Source organism: Protopterus annectens, chromosome 11.part0 (genome assembly GCF_019279795.1).
Source record: "Protopterus annectens isolate FY-2018-M chromosome 11.part0, PAN1.0, whole genome shotgun sequence".
Classification (NCBI taxonomy): Eukaryota; Metazoa; Chordata; order Ceratodontiformes; family Protopteridae; genus Protopterus; species Protopterus annectens.
The window spans coordinates 834,412,923-834,440,299 of NC_056745.1; the positions used below are offsets into that span (position 1 = coordinate 834,412,923).

At 41.4% G+C, this 27,377-nt stretch overlaps 1 protein-coding gene across 6 annotated transcripts in view; it reads left to right on the forward strand.

The window, feature by feature from the left end:
• The window catches only part of DENND2A (DENN domain containing 2A), a 2,268,767-nt gene that overhangs the window by 2,158,717 nt on the left and 82,673 nt on the right, over nt 1-27,377 (forward strand). For all 6 annotated transcript variants that reach the window (XM_044088248.1, XM_044088247.1, XM_044088242.1 and 3 more), the window contains one exon: nt 20,752-20,838. In XM_044088248.1, the coding sequence (XP_043944183.1) occupies nt 20,752-20,838 (87 nt within the window). The remainder of the gene's footprint in view (nt 1-20,751; nt 20,839-27,377) is intronic.

Consider the following 27,377-nt stretch of genomic DNA (forward strand, 5'->3'; position numbering starts at 1 on the left):
TGCTTTTTGTTGGAGGTGTAACCTTGTATATAATTGTTTCCCATTATGGGGGCACCTGACATCTGGGGCAAGAAAAACTGATGTAATAGTGTCGGCTGCATGCTTTATACCCCTGACTACCTGATGTCATGGAAGATGAGACAGCAACCGACGCTGGACCCAAGACTTTGATAATCAGGCCGACTGAGGGCTACCTGCAAGCAGATAACCCAAGTGTGATGACTGCAGCAGTGAATACACTCAAACATCTACATTTATGGTAAGTGGGGACATGGTAAGATGAAGTATTTATTTGTTTGGAATAAAATTGATTGAATTGTGGCAGTAAAAGATGTGGGAAGAAATTAAACAAAAGATAATAAAAAAGTGAGAAGTTGGGAGTTCTTGACTACTGATATAGATAGCAAGGTACAAGCAGTAAAAATGATTTTAGTACCTTTTGTATCATATTCAGAACAGCTATATTTTTTATAAAGTAGATAAAGAACTGAAGGAATATATTTGAAAAGGAAAGAGGGCAAGAGTTAAGTGGGGTAAGTTGTTTCTCCCCACAGGACAAGGTGATTTAGCATTATCAGATGTGATGAGACACTTTAGACCTACACAGTTAAGGCTTATATACGTAGCATGAGCAGAATATTACAAATCAAAATGGAAAGAAATGACATTGAAATGGGGGGAGGTTGGTTCACAAAATAAGAAGAAAGTATGATTTTGGATGACGTCCCCCTAAGGAGAACAGTAACAACCATACAGAATATTATATGTATAAAGTTGCAGAAAAAACATGTGGAACTAAGCCAGCATGGGAATCAAAAAAAGGGATTATACCAATAGGGATGGCTGTAAGTAGGGTCACACAAAATAGGCAAGAGAGGGCTGGAATTTATTGGTAAAAATTAGCAAGGAAACCAAGCTATTGGGAGCAAACGACTAGGGAGGAAAAGCAATAAAGTGGGATAAGACCAAGCAGTAGTCATATTGCAGGCTGGAGACTGCCTTCCTTACCAGTTACTGATAACAGAATATAGATGTAGAGAAGCGGATAAGGGAGTGTTGCATTAAATGGCGACTCTGGTTGAGGTTATAGTTAAGTCTGGAACGAAAGCTATGGTAAAATAATGGGTAATTAGTAGGGCATATAAAACAATGTGTGATAACTATAAGAATCAGAAGAGGTTAGAAAAGACTGGGAAAAGAGAATGGAAAGGCAATATATATATAAAAAAACAATGGGATGATATTTTATGGCTCCTAGGTGTGCAACGAAATCTAGAAGGTTTAGATTTTTTGCATGGAATCGTTTGCACAGGTAATTTTATACCTCAAGTAGACTTCAGACAGTTTTGCCACAGGTAGGCAGCAATTGCTGGAGGTGTGAAGGGAAAGAGAGAGATGGGAACATGTTTTGGGGATTGTAACAAGATGAAAGAGTTTATACATTCCCTAGAGAAAACTTTGTCGAAAATATTGGGGAGTAAATTATTTTAACTAATGAAATTATTACTTGAGCTGGTATGTAGACTGAATTGTCTGCACACCATAAGGCACTACTAAATTTAATGCTGTTGGCTGACAAAAAAGCAATTATTAGGAAATGAAAAGCAAAAGCAAAATCAGCTGTAACAGAATTGTTGAGTGTTGTAAAGGTAATACAAGAAATGGGGATGGGATATTTAGAAAAGGGAAGGAGTGAACTACATAGAAATAAATGGAATCTGCGGGAGCAATACGTACAGAATATTGTTCGGGAGGAGTGATATTTCAGGGAAGGCAGGACTTAAGGAATCTGTGTAATGTTACATTTAATAATTTTTAATACAAAAAACATATTTTGTGTAATGTATACAAAGGAAACATTGCAATTGTTTGTTTTCAGTTTTACCACTGAATGTGTATTTATGTTTTTTTGCCTTTTTAATTTCTCCAAATCTTTTGGGTTTCTAATACCATGATGGGAATGGACCCCGTTCAAAAGTCAAAGTACGATTAAAGTTCATGAAATTAGTATTGTTTCAGTCTTTGATGTCACCCAGGAGTGCTCTTCGCAGCACCTGCAATGTGCCCAGTAATGACTCCTTCTGCAATTCGTATTGCATTGCATGTATTGGTAACATATCTAAATACAATTGTAGATTATTTTTTGTAAGACCCATTGCTCCTACTACTATTGGGACTGTCTGGGTATCTTTCTTTCACATTGTTCTCGTTTCTGCCTGCAAATCCTGATATTTTATGACTTTGTGTCTCTCTGTATGCAAGACACTGTAGTCACTGGGTGTGGCGATTTCAATGATCAATGCCACTTTTGTCTTCTTTCCATGGACCACTATATCCAGTTTTCTAGCATCTATCTTTTGAACTGTTGGTAATGGATGATCACATGTAATGTCAACTTCATCATTTTCTATGATGCTTTGTGGCTCATGTTTCCTGTGTTTTTCAGCCACTTCAATACTATAATGTTTGCACAGTCCCCAGTGCAACAATCTTGCCAACTTACCATCACCCACAAAATCTTCTATCAACCTTCTAATACCGCAATACTTAGTACCCTTACTTCTCCTTATAAAAATCTATCTTCCTTGCGCACCACCACAAAGCTACTAGCGGCACCCTATAAATCCAACAACAAAGCTGGGGACTGTTTGTTCTCCCAACTGTATTGGACCTATCTGGAACAAGCTTCCAAATGAACTCACTGCTATTACTTCTTTACCCACTTTCAAGAAGCACCTAAAAACTTTGCTTAACTCTCAATGGCTTTGTCCTTGTACAAACCCTGACTAAACTTTTATTCCCTCTACCTTTTTTCACCCCCTCATACCTTTTCTAGGTTCTTTTAGTATTTTTGTTTGTACCTTCAATAGGCAGCTAAAAACTGTGCTTAATCCCCAACATCTCTGTCCTGTACAAACCCTGACTAAACTTTCTATTCCCTCAACCTCTTTTCACCCTTAAAAAAAAAAAAAAAAAAAAAAAAAAAAAAATGTTCTTGCATTTTTATTTCAAGTATTGCAAAATATTTTTTCTTGGTAATGCTTATGAAACAGTTTTTTTTTGTAACACCTTCCTTTTGTATAATATTTCTGATTTGAATGTATAACAACTCTTGATTATATAAACCCATCTTTTTATGGAGCTTTTCTCCCCGGGCCTCTACTGAAAATGGACATATATCCAGCTAGACTAGCCCGGTCAACAAATGCAAAATAAATAAATAAATAAAATTATTATGCCTTTCAGTATACAGTCCTTCTGTCATTAGTATGTCACAACCAGCAATGAGGTGTGCGACTGTTTCCAGTTTGGTTTTACAAAACAGTCATATTTATGTCATTATGTAATGTGTGATGCTAATAAAGGTGTTTAAAAAAGCATATCAACAGATATTACTAGAAGACTCTTCTATCTGTATAGATACCCTCCTACCATCCCACTTTCCTTAGATTTTTTTTTCTAATTACTTGTTTTTAAATTGTCTATATTATTTGTCCTCCCATTGTTTGTGTTTCAGTATATGGCACCAAAACTTTGCTAACAAGTTTGTTACAAATTTTCCAATTTTCTTAGCCATACAGTTGCAAACATAGGTAACCATACCCTGCAAGTGAAGGGGATTATCAAGTGGTGGAAAAGTCAGTCATTCTAATTAAATGACATCATTGAGCAGAAGCCAATTAACACTGCAGAAATAGACCTTGAGCTTCATAGAAATGCCAAAAACGAGCTCTACAGGGAATGTAAGCCCAGAACCTTGTACAAACTGGGTTTTTTAGAAGATTTGTAATACTTATTCTTTTATAAGAGGCAGAGAAAGAAACATTATTTTACCTTTTTCCTCACAGTAAATTATTTTCTTAAGATATTGTCTTCATATTCAAAACAAAAACAACTTTCTTATAAAGCCGTTCAGATTAGTGACTGAGAGGATGAGGGCTGAATGCCCAAGCCCTTGTAGTTCTTTGTATAGAAGTCTAATGTAGAAGCCTTGTATTATTTGTGTACAATAATTCATAATAATGTAGGACACCACCCTTTACCTAGAATATGACTAACTCTTACATAAATTAGTAGCTCACTTCATACATCCCCATAAATGAAGACACTGGAAGGATACAGTCAGTGCACTTGTGGTGTATTATGTTATGCTATATCAACAGCGAGCAACAAGCAATATATTTTTACATTTATATATTGCACCTTACTGAGAAACTAGTAATTTCCAATGGAAAAGATAAAATACATATTTTTCATGAAAGGATGATCCTAGTAGCTCCATTCTTCCCCGGACAAGTATGATTTTCCATGATGGCAATGTACATGATAGAGGGACTCCTGCAAGTTCCTGCACCTGGTAAGGTCTGATCTCTCACTATTCAGATCAACCTTACCTTGACATCAATGCCCTGAGTTTACCTGTGTAACTTCTACAATTCTAAATGTAGCAAATCATCCCAGCTTTACAGTGAATGACTAACAGAATCAAATTGGTCCATAGAAGCTCTTTACAGAAAGACAGATAGAGAAAGTGGAACAGGGTCATCAACTGGGCATCTCAAAAAGATCTAGACCCTAAATTAGCATGACTAGACCATGTCTTGCAATATTTACAGGGCATTATCTATTCTAGCTTTCATGCAGGCCAACACAGTACCTCCTTACCAACCATGAAGGACAGCAGAGCCTTCCTCAAAAGCCTCTTTTACTTGACACCGTTGATCTGTGGTCCTGTGCCTCCTTTGGACTTGTACATCATCCTAGATCTTCTACAAAGTCCATCCAAGTTTAAACCAACACTGAATACAGACCTTAAGAACTAGTCTTGGAAGTCTGTTTTCCTAGTAAATAGCCAGAAGGATTTTAAAGCTGCAGGCCTTTTTGGTCAAAGTACCCTACCTTACCTTTCATAAGGACTGAGTGCTGTTTAGAGCAAACCCATCATTAGTGCACGAAGCTGAGACAGAAAACAATCTGAATCAGTCTGTTAATGTACTGGTCTTCTTATCTGGATATCTAAGAAGAATATCTTCTTCATTGTGTGGATGTTCATAGGATATAGAATTTCCATTAACAGAACTGGTAGAGTTTAGAAAGAGTAATCAAATCTTCACCTCCTTCGCCCCTCAAAGAAAAGGCCTTCTAGTATCCAGTTTTGCCCTCTCCAGGTCTGTATTGGTTTGTATCAGAATTTGCTACCTCAAAAGGGGGAAGAAGGTTAATTATGCTCCCTCAAAAGCCCTCTCAATGTGAACAGTGGCCACATCAACCTATTTCTTAAAAAACGTCTCAGTAGATATTTGTGCAGCTTGTGCAGCAGCCACTTGGTCAAGTCTCATTATCTTCACTAAACACTACAAGCTGAACATCACATCTAGGGAAAGATCCTCCTCTGTGGTTATGTTTTAAGATATATTCTCTTAGCCAAGCCCAATCAACTATGCAACTGGGGGACTCTCTCCAACCTGTCACTAAAGATGGACAAGTTTCTTTCAGATATGAAAGTTACTTACTTCTTCATAAAGTAAACTAGATTTGTAAGAAGTATGTCCATCTTCAGTAACATTTTCCACCTTGCCTTTCATTTACCAAAACCCAGGGTGAGAATACCCTCATAAAACTCCCAGAACAGTGTCAAATTGCAGAGCACTCCTTGTTGTCATTACCACTATGTATTACTTGTACGTTTTACTGCAGTACAGTTAAGGTTGACACACGGAAAAGTTTGGGAGGGTGGCCTTATGGTTAAGGTGATTGCCTTACAAACACAAGGTGCATGGTTTGAGTCTCACAGGGGATAATTTACTAGGCTTAAAAAATGGCTCACAGGGGCAGTTAGCTTAGTACTAATCTATGAACCTATGAACTGGAGAGATGGGAGATGAGCATCATCATCATGGGAGTGATGTGGAGGAGCAAGGCAATGAAGACTTTCCGGATACAGAAATCATAAAGCTTGCAACATAAAGTCCTACAGTTTACTGAAGACAGACTACTATTTACAGGCCTAGAATTGCAGTAAATATTTCCGGGTTTCATTCGTCATTAGTAAGATCCAATTGTTCTTATTTGCTAGTTATTTGAATGTAGACTTTTTTTTTACCCAGTTCTCATCTTCACTTGCTTATTACACTCTTGTGTTTAGGTAAGTACAAAAGCACTAATGCTTTTGTGTACAGCTGTCATGTGTAGATTATCTGTTGTTAACATATTTCAGATTCTGAGAATGAAAATTACTAGTCTAGTTTAAACATTCTTGGTATTTGACATGTGTTTCCATTGCAAATCCTCATGGTTAATACAGGTGAGCATGAGCACAATCATCTGCTATGCTGTCATATGACACTTGATGTAGTGCCTGTTTGACTCTAATCTACATGTTGAGCAGGTCTGTCTTTGAACTTTTGTAAAGAACAGTGGATTCACTAGAGTGACCAGAACCCCCTGATCTTGGGTGAATTTGGTAGGGTGCCAAAATTTCATCAGTACATCCCACAAAGCCTCATGACTGACACAGATGAAAGTCTTCATCAGATCAGTGAAAACTATCTACGTTTTCTGATTTTGTCTCGAGCACTTTTTTTTTAAATCAGTTTCTCAGTGACGATCATGTTTATTGTCCAGTGAGATTATGTGAAAACACAATGAAATTGTAGCAGGACTTCTGCACAGGCAGTTCAGAAAATGAAGACATTTTTCATCCTGTAGTGCACAGTAAGGTAGTGCCTTCATAACTTCCACACACCATTTTGTCTCCGTTACTGAACGTGATAATGATGTTATTTATTTAGTTATTTACATATTTATTTATTTGATTTTTATCTTATTGTTGAAATATGTAGGTGTCTGAATCCTAGGTATCTTAAGTAATACAGCACACTGCAATAGGAAAAGACCAGTTCTAGTTAGAATTCATATCTTCTGGAATCTCTTTATTTTTCTAAATTCTGAGAGGGAATCTTTGGTACTTATTCTTCAACCCAGCTTGCTTACTTACTTTATGTACTAGGGTAGAGAACTGATCCATATGGACCAGTTTCAGATTCAGCCCAGGAGTAGCACAAAGTGAAACAAACATTAATTACAGAGTTATGCAGACAGTTGAAGAGGAAGTAATAAGAAGCACATAATTTACAAGTATTTACATAATAGTAAATATTCATTAGAGGGTATGAAGACAGAGCAAACAGTGAGAAAAGAAATGAGAAGGGGTGAGATGGCTAGGGGACAGTAAGTCATGGATATTACGGCAAATAAGTTTAGTGGTGAAAGTAGTAGTGGGATTTTCTGCTTATTGTGTGTATGTAACAAGGTCTGTAATAGTGCATTTGTGCTGTGTTCTTCAGAGAAGTATGTTTTAAGTGGAGTTTTGTACTTGAAATAAAAGGTTAGATGTTTTAGGTGCTTTGATATGGCCTTCTGTAGCTTGGGCCTAGTCTGGAAAAATGGTATTTTGTACAAGTAAGGTATATTGTGGGATTTTGTATCAATGGGCCTGGATGTGCCTGATTTCTCAGGTTATAGACCGAGAGTTTTACTGTTGTTTGGAGGAGTGGGGGGTTTATTTCTAGCAGCTTAACTAGTAGGGAACCCAGTAAAAGATCTGCTCAATACTTCAACTAGTGTGATAGTTGGTCCTGCAGCATTGTTCTTGGTTTGTTTGGTGGCACAGTTTGTGTTTGCTCTGTTCCTTAATTTGCCAGAAGTGAATCCAGGCTGAGTCAGACTCTTGCAAAAACTTAGCAAAGTTTAAAATTCTCACTTAGTCTCTGGAAGATCACCATGTTTTGTCAACAAGATTAAAGTCTTGCAAATGATTTCCTTTACATCAGTAGCCACTTCTCTCCATAACATCAAACACAAACAGTGAGATTCAGCCCAGGTTCCAGTGAACTAGTTCCTCATTTGGGAACTCTCAGTGCATTGTTACTTTTAGTAAACTTGGAAAGGACACCAGTAGAGAGGTGTACAGTTTGCTCATCATCCCTTTTCTTGTTTACTTTTGTGAATACTGCATAACCTATCATCATCATTGTTTAAAGGAATTGGACAGATAACACAAGTACCTGCACAAACTCACTCCATCCAGTGGTAACTACATCAGTCTTTTTAGGTCAGTGCTACGAGCACTGAGGCAGTGAGCCACACTTTTTGGAGGTGTTAACCAGGTGGGTCAAACGGCCCTGAGATGCTTTTCATCCACAACCTAGGCTTAGGATAGCAAATCAGGCAAACTCTTTAGTAGAGAAATGTCCTTGCTTCTGAAACAAAAAATGGAGATAGTGTTAAAATGAAAAGGAAAAATACTCCACCCACCACTTTTGTAAATAAGGCTGTAGGTCCAAGACTGGATTACCGAGTTTCCTTAATAAACCGTGCTAGAGATCATCCCTGAATTATGGGACTGCCACCACTGCATTACTGCCTGCTTGTAGTGTTAGATCTTTTAGTTTACTTTTTTAGTTATATATGCCTCACAGTAAGATGCTGTCCGGTTCGATTCTCAGCTAGAGTGTCTTCTGCGTGGAGACATGTGTGAATGGGCGTACCTTCGTTGAAGGTTGTGCGTCAGGGCTGGTAACTCGGCATGTAAAAATCAACTACCAATTATTAGCGGACCGGAGTTCCGCTGTGGCGACCCCTAACCGGGAAAAACTGAAAGACGCAACAGCAACTTCCCAAACTTCTTCCATATCTGACTGCAGTTAATTCAGAATTGCCACACTAGAAGACCATGGTCTCATTTTGCTTAACCATTTATTAAAAGTAAAACAGATGTATAAATAATATAAATTTACTCTGAAGAATATTTACTATTGCAAAATGGTAAAGAATAAATGTTTAGTGCTGGTCTGCTCTGACAGAGCTCTTAAGGCTAATGAACTTAGATCATAACTGTTTATGGCTGCTTCGGCAAGTCATGCTAGTGTACCCTAACATGATGCAACCTCAGAGGTCATTATAGATAAGGCAGTTCACTTGCTTCATGGGGAAATGCATGCACAGACACAAACTTCTGTTTTTGCCCATTTGGCTTTCACATTTCCAGAAATGGATTTTCACTGAAGTAGGTCCCAATTTAATTGGCCATGTCCCCCTAACTCAGTGACGTACTGAGTTCCCATGGAGCTTCCCATTCTTGACGATTTGTTAACGTTTGTAAGGCCAGGGTGGAGTTGAAGCATTGAATTTATGGTGTACTGTGTGATATACAGATGTTGCTGGTAGGTAAGGCTTTGTGGCCTTCTATGCTAGCTATTGCTACCCTACACTGAGACAAATAAGAATCAACAGTTTTGTTTTAATACAAATTGGCCTATAAACTCTTGAGAGCAAAATACAAAGCGTATTCAACAATTCTAAGCTTCATATGTTTTCTGTAAATAACTAACCACCCACCACAAATTTCAGCCCCTTATTTGAGCAATTTCTAACAACCAGATTTTCAACAAACCGTGACTGTACTAAATGTATCTGTTTGTACAGCTGTCTGTTGAAATACTGGGACTCCAAATGCTGAGTCCTAACATGCAAAAAAAAAAAAAAAGAAAAGAAAAAAGACTGAGCCATACATCACATTTCCCTTTACATTTCTTTTTTACTGGGGGGGGGGGCAAGCTATTCTGCATCCCCTATACTCCCACATCTCAAGAACTTATGAATACCAACTCCAGTATCTTCATAACTTGGAAAGAAGGGAATATTCAGATAAATGGCAGTCTTGAACTTGATATATGTAAGTCCTTGTTTTTGGTTATTCAGTCTTCACATCATGGAACTAGGGCAAAGTGGGTCCTAAGATTTCAAGTGGCCAATTTTTTGTGCATGTGTTGCACCCCTTGTATGCGATCAAGAGTGCGATGTATTTGAGTTTTGACCTATAAAGAAACTGGCTAATTTTGCATTCTGTTGTAAAATATATGTGAGGCAATAAGTGACTCTTCAGTTATTTAAGAGCTACTGTTTAAATGTGACCAAATGCTCTTACTTCTGTGACAGTGGCTAGTCCTTGTAGCTCCATTGTAGTTACAGCTTTACTTTTAACAAATGACCACTGTTTGAATGCATGGCTTAATTGTGTGTGCTGTGAATAATAATATCACTTACATGTCTCTGCTTTGTTACTGTATGTACAACTCTGTGATGTCCTTCAAGGATGCATCTGCAGTCCTTACAAATGGGTTGTCCTGTCGTCAGGCAGCCCTTCGGTCGGCCGGATTCCAAAGTCTGGGTCTGGCCTCGGCTGGAGTCGCACTTCACCCGACGTCATAGCTGCAGTTCTTCGGGTATAAAGGCATCAGCCGACGCCATTTTCCTCAGTCTTTCTTGCCGTGGCGCCGAAGCAGAAGCTGTTCGCAAGTGCCGGTCGGTCAGAACCAGAGATTACTACTACCGAATACTACTTCAAGACTTCTAAAAGCTAAGTACCCCGTTGGGGACTCTTTCTTGCCTCAGCCGATGTCAGAAAAAGTGAATAATTGTTTAACTTGTGGGAAACAAATACCTCATAAAGATTTCCACTCTTACTGCTTACCTTGTTTAGGCCCAGACCACGACGTCGCAGCTTGTCTAGCCTGTGCTTCTTTTAACCGATGGACGCTTAGACGTCGGTCGGAATTTGCTGAGCAGTTTTTTGGCACTGATTTTGCTTATATTATGCCGTTGGATCCTCCGACTTCACAAATATCCAAAAAACGCAAGGAAAAGGACCGACACTCGCGGTCCGCGGTTTCGGCTGAAACCGTGGTTAAGCCAACCGCGAGTGTCTCGGTTTCGGCTGAAAGCGAGCAAGCGGTTCTTCCTTCAGCCAAAAACATGCCGTCTACCGAGGCCTCTTCAAACCTGGTGGAATCGGCTTCTGAAATCCATCCTGTGGTTGCGGTTTCTCAGGAATTATCTGACACTATTCCCTTGGATATCTCAACTCCTGCACGTGGAGCTGCTAGGCCTCCTGCAGCCATGTCCATTAAGGCCTTTGCCAGGGCTAAAGCAGCTAAAGCTACAAAAACTGTGCCTGTTAAGACCCCCTCTCACAGGCCCAGCTCCAGTTCCCAAATGCTTTCATTGGCAGAGGATCTTATTTCTTTAATCTGGGGATCCCAGCCTCATCCAGACAGGGCCTCTCATCCACCTCCAGAGAAGAGGCCTAGAGCAGAGCCTCCTGAGCCAGTGTCCACAGATGATTCCTCTGATGATTCAGATAACACAGACCCTCCAGAGGCTCCTTATTCCCCTTACGAAGACTCTGATGCTGAAGAGTCCATCCCTTCTGCCTCTCCACCTGAGGAATTTTCCTTTGGGGAAACCTTGCATGCTATGAGGGAACAATTTCAGTGGCAGGGCCAAGATTTTTCAGACTCCAGGAAAAGGCTTAGAACCTTTTTACATTTACCACAAAGCAAAATAGCTATTCCTCCAGTTCATTCTGTTGTAGATGATGCTTTTAATGATGCTTGTACTGCTCCTGATTCATTACCTCCAGCCCCTGCTAAGCCCGATAGGTACTACAGGGTCCCGGACACACATTACCATTTATACAAGGCCCCTTTTGCAGATCCCGAGACTATCTCCCAGGGGCCTAAGGCTGTAGCAACTACCTCTGCTAAAAATCCCCTCCCCTCTGAAAGGGAATCCAGGTCCTTAGAGATGGGGTAAAAAAGTTTACACTTCTGCTACTCTGTCAGCTAGGGCCTTGAACTGTCAATTTCATATGATCCAATATCAAGAATTTATGCTTGACCAGTTAACTAAAAAACTGTCCTCTGATGAACCTTTTGATAAGAAGTATGTTCAGGAAATGGTACATAACATTCAGCAAGTTAGTAACCATTCTTTAAAATGCGGCTATGATGCACTGGAGGCTTCCTTTAGATCAGCCATGACTGGTACAGTTATCAGAAGGCATGCATGGTTGAAAGAGCAGGCCTTACCGGACCATGTCAAATCAAAACTGTTAGATGCTCCCATGGACAAGGCCAATTTATTTGGTTCTCCTGCACAACAGGTACTGAAGAAGATGGAGGAGAAGGCAAAATCTGTACAAACAGTGAAAGATTTCTTACAGGTCCAACCTCCAAGGTTTAGCAGGAATTGGCCCTCCAAAACTTGGTCCTTTCCAGACTCCTCTAAAGCTCAGAGAGGCAGGAATAGGTGATCAAGAGGCAGAAACCAATCCAGGGGTGCCTACAGGGGACGCCAGTGGCAGGGTAACAACCAGCGAGGCACAGACACAGCCACCACCACTGCAACAGGACAATCACAGTGACTTGGCTCTGGTACCGCCTACAAGGGAACAACTAGAAGCACCCTTAGGCGGAAAGCTAGCCTTATTCTCAATAAACTGGCATTACATCACAACAGACAAGTGGATTTTACAGACAATAGACCAAGGCTACAGGTTCCACTTCCATACTCTACCAGGGAAGAGAGGAATGCCAAATCTACCGCCAAATCAAAAGACAGAAGCTTTAAAACAAATATCTCAATTATTAAAGATGAGAGCTGTGGAAAAGGTACCATCTATGGAGCAAGGAAAGGGATTTTACTCCAGACTCTTCCTGGTACCAAGAAAAGAGAACAAATGGAGGCCTATTCTCGACCTGTCTGCTTTAAACACATTCCTCATTGTTCCAAAATTCAAAATGCTGACTCTACAGCAGCTTCTTCCCATGCTGGGCAAGGAGTCTTGGCTGGTAACTCTAGATCTCAAGGAGGCATACCTGCACGTCCCCATACGACCAAATTGCAGAAGATACCTCAGATTTCTTGCAGGATCAGAGCATTATCAATTCTCAGCATTGCCCTTTGGCTTATCTACTGCACCCAGAGTGTTCACGAAATGCCTGGCATCAGTAATTGCTCATTGCAGGCTTCAAGGAATCCAAATTTACCCCTACCAGGACGACTGCCTGATACAAGCGGACAACAAAAACAAGCTAACAGAAGACTTACAAAGAGTCATTTACCTGCTACAAGCCCTGGGATATACACTCAACATAAAAAAGTCAAGGCTGATACCATCCCAAAGAATAACCTTTTTGGATGCAGAGCTGGACACATCAAAGCAAATGGCATTCCTAGCTGCAGAAAAACAAGAGCAACTACCTCTCTACTTCTTGGCATTAACAAAGCAGAACCATCTAACAGCAAGAAAAGTACTGCAAGCCTTGGGCTTCATGGCATCCTGCATAATACTGGTCCCTCATGCCAGACTGCATATGAGAAAGCTACAGTGGTACCTAAAGAATTTATGGTCTCAACACAAGCACAGCCTAGAAACCAAAATTCCAATAATCCCATGCCTGAAGCAAGAGTTCCTATGGTGGGCTCAGGCCTGTCAATCAAACACAGGATTGCCCTTCTACAGCATTCAACCAAGCCAAACCATCACGACGGACGCCTCAGACCTCGGTTGGGGGGCCCACATGCTGGACAAGTGCATACAAGGCTTATGGACTCAAGACCAGCTGCACCTACACATAAATCTAAAGGAAATTCTGGCAGTAAAATTGGCAATCCAGACATTCAGACCATTTCTCCGAGAAGGTCAGTTGATGATAAGGACAGACAACACCACAGTTATGTGGTACATCAACAAACAGGGAGGCACACATTCATACCCTCTATGCCGGATGGCACTGGACCTATGGAATGTGGCTCTGAGCTACAACATTCAGCTACAAGCAATTTTTGTACCAGGAAAAGAAAACATTCTAGCAGACATATTAAGCAGGACTACCACGGATGCCCACGAATGGATGCTGCATCCGGACATCTTCAAAGCCATTACAAGAAAATGGGGACTCCCAGAAATAGACTTATTTGCATCCCCACGCAATCACCAGCTAAAGAAATTCTGCACAAGGACGTACCACCCACTAGCTTGGAAGGTGGACTCCCTATCTTTCAGTTGGAAAAACCTGACAGCATATGCATTCCCACCACTTCCTTTGATGCACAAGGTGCTATTGAAGATCAAAGAGGACCGTCCAAGGATCATTCTGATAGCTCCAGACTGGCCAAGGCAACATTGGTACCCATTACTGAGGAGCATGTCTCGGGAACAAACATGGACACTACCCCTGGTTCCATTGCTGTTAACACAGAACAACTACAACATCCTGCATCCAAACCTGAAAACTCTGCAGCTGACTGCCTGGAACATTACATAAGATCAATTAACCCAAATTTATCACAAAGGGTTAAAGACATTATCCTTGAGGCTCGCAGACCCTCAACAAGGAAAAATTATGCAGCAAAATGGAAAAGATATCTCATTTGGAATACTGCAAAGGGAGAAGATGTGTCACTGGTAAACATAGCCAACATCCTGGAATACTTGGCAGAGCTCTTCCACACAGGCCTGTCCTATTCTTCCATCAAGATACATGCATCAGCAATTTCAGCAGAATACAGCTTGGATCCGCCTGTCTTCTCGCATCCTCTGCTCAGGCAGTTTCTGAGAGGAATTAAAAATGTAAAACCTCCTAGGAAACCACCATTGCCAGCATGGGACTTGAACTTTGTGCTAGAAAAATTGACACTTCCTCCTTTCGAACCAGCAGCAACAGCAGAATTACAATACTTATCATGGAAGACTGCTTTCCTGCTGGCAATCACTTCAGCAAGAAGGGTATCTGAACTACAGGCATTAATGGCGGTGCAACCCTTCCTGATCTTCCATCAAGATAGAGTGTCCATGAGAACAAATCCTACTTTTATGCTTAAGGTGGTATCCAGAGTATCTTTAAATCAGGCTATCCACCTACCTACATTCTTCCCCAACCTACAGAACAGGGGAGAAAGACTGTTGCATACCTTGGATGTACACAGACAGTTACGCTACTACCTGGACAGGACCAAGGGCAATAGAAAAACTGACCAGCTACTGGTAGCATATGCAACAGGAAGGGAAGGAAAAGCAATTTCAAAACAGACAATCTCCAAGTGGATAGGAAATTGCATTAGATTTTGTTATTCCTACCATGGAAAGAAAACTCCAGAGAACATCAGGCCTCTCTTTACAACGGCTACAGCCACTACCACAGCTTTCTTACGAGGAGTGGCTACCAAGGACATTATAGAGGCTGCTACTTGGACCTCCGTGCATACATTTGCCAAGCATTATAACTTACCTTTATACTCTAGATCCCGAGCAGGTTTTGCCACTGCTGTTTTGCAAGGGATCCTAACTACACCATAATCTCTTCTTTCCTCCTCCCCTAGTTTGGCTATGGTATTCTACCCATTTGTAAGGACTGCAGATGCATCCTTGAAGGACATAGTACAGTTTTGTACCTACCATAAATGTAGATGTCCGATAGGAATGCATCTGCAGTCAGGATTACCCACCCACCTTCCCCTCTGTGGTACTCCTAGGGTATTTGCCCATCTTATAGCTAGCTGGGGGGGGATCTATTATGGTGTATTTGTTTGTATATATGTACATACATGCTTATTTTTTGTGTTTGCTCTCTACTATTTGGAAACATTGGCATTTATCCAAATTTAGCCTTCTAAGAGGGCACCTGGCATCTGGGGCAAGAAACACTGAGGAAAATGGCGTCGGCTGATGCCTTTATACCCGAAGAACTGCAGCTATGACGTCGGGTGAAGTGCGACTCCAGCCGAGGCCAGACCCAGACTTTGGAATCCGGCCGACCAAAGGGCTGCCTGACGACAGGACAACCCATTTGTAAGGACTGCAGATGCATTCCTATCGGACATCTACATTTATGGTAGGTACAAAACTGTACTTTTTCTTTAGTCTGTGTATAGTTTTCTGTTTGTGTCTTGCACAATGGTGCCCAGGTCATCGCAGAAAAGGGTCCGTCAACCAGCCTACTTTCCTGGTTATCAAAATTAACTAACTAAATAAAAATAGACTGTGTTTGGTGCTATGGTATTTGAGGTCTCTTTCTCTTATGTGAACATTATGTGAGTAATGCTGATTAAAATTGTTTGTGTATAGTTTTCTCTTTATAAGGTTAACTACAGACATTTCATTGTGGATGGATGAATGGATTTCATATAACAGATATTCACAGTGCCACTTTGTGGTTTTATGAATTGTTGGTAAAGGATTAAACTGAATTTATACTTTATAGGAAATATGACATGGCTGTGTGCCACCCAAGGGCATTTTGTTTTCAGAGTGATCCTGCATTTCTGTCAGTTTTTCTTTCTGTTCTTATATTACACTGGTCTGACGATTAATACCAGTTTTAACTTTTCTCTGTGACTTAACTTAGGTGGTCTGATAGTGAGGTTGGTCAGAAAGCGTGTATTATGTTATAGTGCCAAACAGTTTGCCAAATGAAAATAAACGAGTGCACCATTTTGTTTCGTTCAGTTGACTGGCTTGTAGTCTTTGAGTCATGTGAGACTTGCTCCACAAGAGTACTGCTGTGCTTACAGTGGATAAAATGTGCTGGTTGTCTATTGAGATGGCTGTATTTGGTTAATTGTTTCAGTAATATAGTGACAGTGCACAGCTACTGTTTTTACTGGGTGTTCATCTCGATGCACTGCACTTTGGGAAATTTACTCATGGCTTTACTTTATACAAAGGGAATTTAACAGCAGATAAAGGCAGTCTGGCTTCCCTGGTCTACTGCTTGTTTTTTAAAATAATAAAATGTTGTAATTAACTACATTTTGCATGGGAACTGTGCTATCACTTTCAGTTTTTAATTCTTTTAATGTGACCTTTTTAGATAAATGTGTGTCACTCCGCTATATCCTTAAAGTCATGATGTCTCTTTTCTGCACTACTCTTGGCCTTCAGATGGTGTTTTCTTGTCCTTGCACATTTCTTTTATTGCTTGAAAGATACAGTCTCAAGCTTTATTAGTTTAGAAAATGTTCTGAAACATGTACGTTAGTTTTTTCCATTCTTTCTCTTTCCCTTGGTGGTGTATTAATTCCCCAGGTTTCTGCTTGTATATGTTGTAATAAAGAACCTGCAGTTGTTAAAACTGTTTCAGTAATCATTGCTGTATACTGTTTTGTCATTTTCTGCTTCCTTTTTTACTACTGAATGGCCATACTCTAGTATCTCAGCAGTTTTTTATCTTTACTTAGTTGTATTCTTTATGTACCTGTAAAACTTTGGATGTGACTGGACGGCCACAATGGTGCAGTGGTTAGCGTTTCCACCTCACAGCAAGAGGTTCTCCAGTTTGATCCTCGGCTGGGGTTCCTTCTGTGTGGAGTCTGCATTTCCTCCCTGTGGTCGCGTGGGTTTCCTCCGGGTGCTCTGGTTTCCTCCCACATCCCAAAGACATGCTGTAGGTGGATTGGATACTCTAAATTGGCCCTAGGTGTGAGTGTGTGTGTGTGTGTGTGTGTGTGTGTGTGTGTGTGTGTGTGTGTGTGTGTGTGTGCCTTCCGTGGAAGGTTGGGTGCCGGACTGGCAACTCGACACTGTAAAACTCCACTGCCAATCATGAGCGGACAGGTGATCCGCTGTGCTGACCCCTAACCGGGAAAAAGCCAAAAGGAGAAGAAGAAGATGTTCTCTTGAAATTTGTTTAAGCCAGGGCCCTTTCTGATGACCTGTGCTCAGAACAGTCACTCTGCAGTCTTTTTCCATTTATTGGCTAAATTTACATAGGATGAGTTTGTATTAATCTAGAAACTCAAAAACATTATAGTTTTTGGATTTGTCAGAGACTAACTTCTCAAATGAAATTAAGGACAGATAAACCAGTTGTTAATCTTTTAGTACAATGTGTGCTTTCCTAAGTAACTTTCTTTCTGTAATCTCTAGAATTATAAAACTTCATCTTGTAGTACATTAATACTTTTTTCAGTCAGATTGTATATTTTTTTTGCACTGAAATCAACATTTATAGACAATGGGCCAAATTCAGTAACATCTACACAGTGTACATTTAGTCTACATTTTGTAGTAACCTTTATGTGTCCCCCTCAATATTTTAAGCTGCAAGAATATCAGTAGGAAAATTAAAATTAGGAGGAAGAAGGTGTGAGTTATGCCTATGTTTTCTGTTCACTCAAAACAGTGCACACTTAGTATAGGCATTATTGAATTCCGGGGAATGTTTATATTTTACATAAAAAATAACAGATTACAACTTGTATGGCTGTAGTGCTTGGTACTGAGACTAGAGTAGAGAGGGGGGTGCGACTCACTTGAGTAAAAAAAGCCAGACATAAAATTTATGGTTTAGAGAGACTTCATTATTTTTCGTAATGAAGATGATATTTAAAACCACAGAGGCATTCATTGTGCTGTTCATAACAGCAGGCACTTGCCAGTCTTTTGTTTGTTTTAGGAGCTCATAGTTAGATTAAAAAGCCATCCCATCCTGTGGCTTAACCCAGCTGTATTTATGTTGCATTTCCAATGTAACTGTTATCACTAAGTAAAAATTAAACATTTACAAATACAAACAGTTATTATAAAATATAGTTTCTGTATTAGACGTGGGTTTGTATGACACTTCCCACATACCTTTCAAATCCTGTGATTTAGAAAGTGTTATGATCTTGGCCCTCAGATTGAGTCTTCTTCCTAGATTTACTAATTTTCCTTATAAAGTCAGACCTGTTTTTGTGTATGTATGTATGTATGTGTGCTATAAACTAAATTTATAGAAATATTTCCCATCACAAACGTTATAGGGTCTAGAATAAGACCTTCTATTGTGAAAAATAATAAAGCACTCTTCTTTCTGACCTCTGGTATAACTTTTAAACACCAGGGTTATGGTTTTAATACTCACAGGCTGAACAGTATTCTTCCTCAGACCTGAGTGCACGTGTCTGCTTAAACCTTTGAACCTATCTAAGAGGAAGTGCTGTCCTACCAGCTTCCAGACAGACATGTAAGTTTCCAGGTAGCTGTAAAAGCATCCTGTTTCAGTCTACTTCATCAGTTAACTTGCTGCCATTGTTGTACTTACGACTCTGCTGCTGTGTGACTTTGTTCTGTCCTTGCATTCCTTTGTATTAATACAGGTCTAATATCAGTAGCTAAAAAAACGAGCATGTGAGCTTTGCATGCAAATGTTCATAAAAAGGCTACACCATTAGGAATGTGACTAGTATGCCCATATTCCACACAAAATGTTATTTATGTATGTATAAATACATACGTATGCAGATACACATATGAAAGTGAATGTGTACTTCACTGCTGTAGCTTGTTGCCCTGAGCATTTCCTAGACTAATGCTTCCCTCCATCTAAAGTTGGGGACAAAAAAAATCCTTCTAACTGTAGAGCTGTATCAAAGGCTTGCTACTAATTCCTTTCTTTAGTTACTAACATGTAATGACTTTTCATTTATATTATCTCATTACTGCCCACAGTTACTTAATGAATGCCTAAACTGCATATATGCCTAAACAGAAACTTTTCTGAGATGACTATTGAGCCCCCTAAAAGTTTGTACCCAAGGCCACAACCCCTTTCACCCCATTCTAGATACAGTACTGGTGTGTGTATATCTATATATATGTATATATGCAAATGTGTATAAAAAATAGCACATGCTGGGGTGTATGATCTGAACTGGTGTTTTCACATACACTTAAGATGTTCTGATGAGCAAATGCCTTATAAGCCTGGATGTTTGGTAATATATGTACAGCATACAACTCGGCATTAATTACTGTACTTATGATATGGCGTGCTTTTTGTTATGTCATTATTGTAGAGCATTCAATGTCTTGTTATTCCTTCCTGTGTCTGTGGGAGATTTTAAGATATAAATTAGTTTATGTGGATTTCCTCCCAGTCTTCCATGGGGGTCCTGATTTGGCAGCTTCTTGTGGGTTTTTGCTGGAAATGTAGTGGGTTGAGAGACACAGTGTGATGGTTTGCACTGCAGAAAGTGTATATCATTTTTTGAAAGGTATGATCCCTCAGGTCCTTTGGTTTTATAGTCATCAGGATCAGCTCAGTTTTGACTAAGTTGGAGGTCCAGAAACATCTATTGTTGATGAGCCAGTTCCAAAAAAAAAAAAAACAGAGGTAGAGCAACGTTTTCAGTTGATTAACGTCTTATAACCCCAGCATGAGATATAACTTAGCACATGGCAGGTAGATGTCCATTCTGGTCTTGAAACATCCCTGGAGGCTAGACTTCAGCCTACAGCTATGTCCAAGTGTTCTCAGTGCACTGTAGTAGTAGTTCTGTATTGTAGCATCTATAGTTTGGTTCTGGTTCTGGTGAGTATGCACACAGCTGTAGTTTATTTCCCCTGCTCTTTTTAAAAAGTACTGTTGAATCTTTGTAAATACTGACAGAGGTTCACTAGAATTCCAGATGAGCAGTGATTAAATAGTTCAGTTTGTTAAATGCACTGTATAAAGTGCATTTGTTGTGGGAAGGGTTGGCGTAATGATTGTAGTCTTAACCTCATAAACCTAAGGTACAGAGTTTGATTCTAACTTCTGGTTATTAACTAAACTTATAATTGGATGGGAAAAAAATGCCCCTGGGATTCCACCTATGTCCCTGCTAGATAGTGGCATAGGGTGCTGACTTGTTGGAACATGGGCTAAATTCTTGGCTAGGCTTGAAAGGACCTCAGTGCCAATAACCTAGTAACTTCCTATGCTCCTATTAAGATCTCATATAAAAGAAGTATTAATAAGTCATTTTTCAAATACTGGTTGTGATATAGCAAAACAGAGAGTTGTATAAAATCAGTCACTAACTTTTTTCTATTCACAGTTATTGCACGGTGGAAATTTTAACAGTTCTGAATTTCTTTTACAGGTTTGTTTGAGCTGCGGGCACAGGATTATTTAGATACACTCCCTGGAAGTGAGCAGAGTGGTGTAAACAGGTTCTTGAAAGGATTAGGTAAGAAGAGAACAAAAATGCTGACTCTTTTTGTTGATCATCTTAAGTGGTCTGCTTCAACAACTGGGCATTTTCAAAGGTAGTATTTGTTATATTTCACATTGGTGGGGTAGTACTAGCATAACAGACGTCCAAGTATTTCAGCCGTCTTTGATTCCCAGACAATGTGAGATGCCTGTACGTAAGCGTAATTTTGTGTGCAGTGGTATTTCTTATGTTATGAAGTGTCTAGCAAAGAGTGAATATTCTACAAACATAACAGTAGGCTTCTTCAAATGATTTTATGAGCTATTGAGTATAACATACAACAGTTTACATGTCAATGTCATTTTCTTTAAGCTCTTCTGTGGATAAGATTATTAAATATAATATTAATTTTGATTAAAAATGCACTTTAGATATAACATGTTTGACATAATAAGTACCTTGAAGTCTAGCAAGATATGCTTTCTATGTATTTATTTATTTAGTCCCAATTGTGTCGAACCATTTCCATTTGAGATTCAGACTGCAACTTTCCAGCTACACTATAAAATACAAAAACAGTGCAAAGTAGCAACTATGGTGTACAGAGTTCATGTGGAAGAATGCAGCTTTATAACAAGTGAGATAAGTCAACTCAGGTCAAGTCTATTTAAGTTTTTAATCCTAAGCACTTCACATACCAAAATAAGACAATGCAGTACAGTAAATAATGAGGTAATAATTAAAATATAAAAATAATTTGCTATGAGTATATGCTATTTGCAAAAATCAGAGACTGTTAGTAACTATACTTTAAGAATGTTATTACACAAACCAGTAAGTAATTGAAAAGAAAAGCACACAATTCCAAAAAAAAAATCATTAAAAAACTCAAGTTCTATTTCATGGCAATAGTATTAAGAAGAAGAGATCACCCCATCAATACTGAATATTTAAGTACCAAAATTCCACCTGCCAATTGGAGTAGAGGTTAAGGTTATTAGCTTTAGCTCTTGTGGTGCAGGGTTCAATTTTTCAGTCATCTTTTGCCTCCTATATGACAGTGTGCAAGTCACTTAATCAGTAGGGTCATGTCCATTTACATATGGCATCCGTGGCATGATGAGATAGCTTAACCTCACTTTTGAAATGTCTGGTTACTCTTGAAGTCTGGGCAGAAGAGTGATATCTGCCTGTGGAATACATATCCATACATAATCAGTGCAGTATCCATGATTCTATTATTTGAACATCTGTGGTCACAATGAGTACCCTTAAATATTCTGTATTTATCTCCATATGTAAAAGTCTTGTTAGGCCAATGATAACATTTAATATCTCTTTTTAACTTATTCCAGTAAAGAGCTTAAGTGCCTAGAAAGAATCCGCAGGCACTATATACCACACATATTTTTGGTTTAAGGGCAGTGGGTTACAAAAATAAGGTGCAATAGCTAAACTTTACATTGCATACCTGTATGTGTACATGTTGTGGAAAAAAGGAGGATATTGTCTGGAGTAGTTGGATGTGCTACTTACCTTGAGCACCTTTGCTGCTGACAGAGCCAAACATATGGCTATTCTCAGTTCCCTGTGAGATTTATGACTGTGAGAAGTGCATCAGGGGAACAAATGCAGAACCTGGTAATTTCAGGTGAGGCTTGAGAAGGGGTTAGCTATCTGATAAGTAATTGCAAATAATTGTAGACTTATATAACCATAGATGTTATGTAGTCCTATTTCGCCTACATTCTTACCCGTGAGTTTGGAGCCGAATGTCGGCTCTGACTCGGCCGATTTTTACTAGCTCAAAGTCTCTCATTGGCTGGGTTAAGAGGGTATCCCATGGTGCACTGCTCCATATCCCCAGATCTCATTTGCCACTTGTGTAGCTCGGACGTGGTCTCACTTGGCTGTGGCTAAGTACCTTCTTTTTTGCTATTTCTCTTTGAGAAGTTTGTTAGTTCAGACCCAAAAGCTATTTTAATAGCTATTCTTGTTGCGGATCGCTAAATTTGTGTGTGTGATTTCAGTGCTTGAGTGTGATAGTTGTTTTTTGGTATCCCTGACTGTTCCAGTGGGCTAGGCCCCGTTTTAGTTAGAGGACCTAGTCCTTCCCTGTGTTGTTGGATAAACCTTTGGTAATTGTGTTTTTTCCTGTGTAATCTCTAGAAGGACCATTTCAATTAGAGGTTCTTAGTGTGTGTGTCTAGTACTGTTTTTCTGGTGTGTCTAAATTGTGTGTGAACCATTTCAGTTAGAAGTTCTCAGAGTGTGATTAGTACGTTTTTTCTGGTGTTCTAAATTGTGTGGTTTTGCCCGCCCTTTTTGTAAGTTGCACCTAGGTGTTTCACTAGCGTTAATTATAAGATGTCCAAGGAACAGAAGGAGCATAAGCCTTCTGGCTTTAAGAAATGTTCCAAATGTGGATATAAAATGTCCATCACGGATGGACACTCTGTGTGTGTCTACTGCCTTGGAGCCATCCATTTACAGGAGTAGTGTAGCTTTTGCCACGCGTTCAGTCCTAGGGTGCTCCAGGAGAGAAAAAGTAAATTGATATTAAAGGGACTTCTGAAACCGTCATTTGAGGAAGCTATAGATTCGGCTTCTAGTACTCAGTCAAAGTCTAAAGCTTCCAAGTGTAAGAAAAGGTCTCCGGCTCCATCTGCCACTTCGGAACCTCCAGAGAAGATTACTGTTTTGGACTCTACCTTAACTGAATCGGCGTCGGCTCCTATTATTCTTGAACCCATTCGGAGCCGGTCGCCCACTGTGATGCATGGTTCACCAGACAAGAGATCCCAATCTCCATTGCTCTCATCCAAACCCTCCAGGCTTTCTGATTTGGATGTTGCTAGGGTAGTGCAGAGGCTCCTGCAGTCGCCGGTGTTGGCCAAATTGTTCTCGGCTCTGACCCACTCGACTCCAGAGCCAGTTCCTATGACGGTTTCGATGATTCCTCCTCTGAGCACATCCTTGTCATCGGAGCCGGTATGCTCCGCTCCGAGTGATGTTCCTGCGCCGGCTCCAATACCCCCTTTGGGTCTATCAGTGCCGACCTCGGCTCCGACCATGTCGGTTCCGTCCACAGGGTTCGAGACTCTGGTTTCTTCGATCGGGCCCGAGGAGGATACTTCAGGACAGCTGTCGGTTCCGAGTCTCCCACTCGGTGAATCAGCTCGGGGAACCCCGGTCGTGACCTCTGAGGCCGGTCAGTCCTCGGACTCAGGGGGACCTGCCTTCAAGGCCATGCGGAGCACGCTGGCAAGATCATCAGCTACATCACCCGGGTCGGTCATTCCGTCCCCCACCACCCCGGCGAGAGCCTCTGACACTCACCTATCCATGTACAGTAGCACGCCAGGCCCTAAGGATACCCCCATGAGTGGTCCCCAACTTTCTGAGGGTCTCCCAGAGTCCGTGCCTGAGGAACCTCCTAGAACGAAATTGTGCAAGAGGAAGCACATGGACTCCCAGGATAAGTCTCTCACCTCCGATACTGACCTCGAGGAATCGGAAGGGTCCCCCAAGTCTTCCTCTGATGATGTTTCGTTCTCCGATATCCTGGAGGTACAAAAACAAAGAGGAGGCTGGCCTTCCAAAACTCCTTCCGAGGAGGAGTCAGTATTCCTTAAGACTTTTGGCACTCAACCTTCCACCTCCTGGGTGTCTCCACCCTTCAACGAACTTCTTGACCTCATTTGTCGAAGAGTGTGGGAAAACCCTGATTCTGTGGAGCCCGTGCCCAGGCATCCCAACAAATTCCTGTCCGCACCCCAGGGAAAAGAGTTTCTGTCTAAAGGAGTCCCGGTAGATGCCATGGTGGTGGCGGCAGCCACCCAGAAGGAAGTTGCAGAGTCTTCCTCATCGGTTCATCCTCCAACAAGGAGTCTAGGACCGTGGACTGGTACAGGAAGCATACCCTATCTTCAGCAACCTTCACTTTACGGTCACTGAATTATTTGTCTCACTTCACTCGGCTTCAGAGAGATCTCCTCAAAGAATTGGGAGATACTCTTGCGGGTAACATACCTGAGGTGGTGGCACAGATGGTTAATGCTCAGGTTTCTACCCTCAACTCTATTGCTAACTCGTCCATGCGGCTCATCTCGTATGCGGCTGAGGGAGCGAGTAGGGCATCGAGCTCAGGGGTCGCCCTTAGAAGGCAAGCCTGGCTGCACCTGTGTCACTTCGGGGAGGCCTTCAAGTCTTCCTTCACTGATGCCCCATTTGACGGTTCCTCCTTGTTTGAGACCAAAGTGAAAGACACCCTCACCAGGTGCGAGCAAGAGGGAAAGACCCTGTCTGCTGTAGGGGTCCATTTTTCCCTTCCTTCTAGGCCTTATCCCAAGGCCCAGCGGGGGGAAGATGTGGTTCAAGAAATCACAGAGGTTTTTTCCTGCCACATAAGGTGAATCCCCCTCCAGAGGTAGGGGGGGGTTACTCAGGGAGACGTCGCCCCAGAGGCAGAGGGGGCCCCCGCAATTCTGTAGACCACGTCTCCTTCCGTGGTTCTCCATACTCTCATTCCTGAGGGTGTGCCTGGCTGTGCTTATCCGGAGCCAGTCGGGGGTCGAATTTCCTTATATCCGGAAGCCTGGGAGAGCATTACCCAGGACCAATGGGTATTAAGGATAATTTCCGGAGGTTTCCTCATCCCATTCTCTTCAGTACCCCCGCCAGTAAGAAAAATCCCAGACATTCCACCCAGTCAAAGGGATCAAGCAGCCTCAGAGGTCTCTCAGCTGCTAGAAAAAGGAGCCATCCAACCAGTCTCCTCAGACCAAATCGGATTAGGGACTTACTCAAGATTCGTTTTGGTGCTGAAAAGAACAGAGGACCTGAGACCCATACTAGATCTCAGTCAACTCAACAATTACATACACAAGTCCAAGTTCCATATGGTCACACTACAATCGATTCTCCCATTGTTGGGAGAGGAAGTATGGATGTGCTCCATCGATCTCAAGGATGCTTACTACCATGTCAAAATGGACAAAGCATCCAGGAGTCACCTACGCTTCTGGCTGGGAGCCACTGGGAGCCAGTCACTTCCAGTTTCGAGCCCTGCCCTTTGGTCTCACCACAGCCCCCAGGGTGTTCACCAAATGTATGGCAGTGGTGCCGGCTCACTTGAGACGTCACGGATTCCAGGTGTTTCCGTACCTGGATGACTGGCTCCTTACCGCCCCCACCAGGCATTAACTAGTTCAGGCCAGGGATGCTACCATCAGTCTATGTCACCAATTGGGCATAACAATAAACTGGGAAAAATCTGCCTTATTGCCCTCACAGCGTGTCACCTTTATAGGAGCAGAGTTGGACACCATTAGAATGCAAGCATTCTTACTACAAGAAAGGATCACTGTATTGCAACGACAAATACATATGCTGATGCCCGTGAGACAAGCGAAGGCAAGACTGGTTCTCCAACTCCTAGGGACCATGGCGGCAACTATCATGTTGGTCCCTTTAGCAAGATTACACATGAGACTTCTTCAATGGCTCCTCTTTGTCCAATGGTCTCTCCAAAGACTCCCACTATCTCATCCCATCTTAATCACAGACAGGTGCAAGCAGGACCTCCATTGGTGGCTGTGCACCAACAATTTGAACGGGGGAAAACCCTTCGTTCCTCCCATCCCTGTTGCCACGGTGACCACAGGCACCTCCCAGATGGGGTGGGGGGGGGGCATTATCTCGGCAGGACAGTCCAAGACACATGGCAAGAACACACGATACATTTGCATATAAACATCCTGGAGATGAGAGCAGTGCTTCTTGCATTGCAGGCACTTCAGGAAGTTCTCCCTCTAGGGACTATTGCGATACACTCAGACAACATGTCAGTGGTGTGATATCTCAGCAAGCAAGGGGGAACCCGGTCTTACCCCCTATGCAGAGAGGCTATGCGAGTGTGGCATTGGGCAATAGCTTCCCAACGGTTTCTGGTGGCAACGCACATTCCAGGGAAGTCCAATGTAATAGCGGCCAGGTTAAGCAGAGCAATACTTATGCCTTACGAGTGGTCCCTGAATCGCCTGGTTGCAGAGCGAATCTTCAGCAGATGGGGTCAGCCTTGCTGCGACCTTTTTGCCAGCCCTCTCAATGCAAAATTTAGCAACTATTTCACGCTGATCCCCCCACAGGGGGAATCACCCAGGGATGCTCTGGTTCACGATTGGCCCTCCGGTCTGCTTTATACTTTCCCTCCGTTTCCCCTTCTCTCAAGTGTGACTCAGAAAGCACAATCCATGGGAAGCAGAATGATTCTGATTGCCCTACACTGGCCTCATCAAGTATGGTTCCCCTTTTTTCAACCATACATTGTGGACACTCCTTGGATTCTGGACCCTCTACCAGATTTACTGACACACATGTCGGGACAGTTCCGTCCCTCTCTGTGGACACTCCGGTTGACAGCCTGGCTACTCCACTTCCATCGCTAGTCAGACATCATAATTTTTCACCAGAAGTGGTCCATATATTATCGTCCTCCCATAAGCCATCCACTAGAAAGATTTATTCTAGCAAATGGAAAAGGTTCTCCATCTGGGCTCATACTAGAGGTA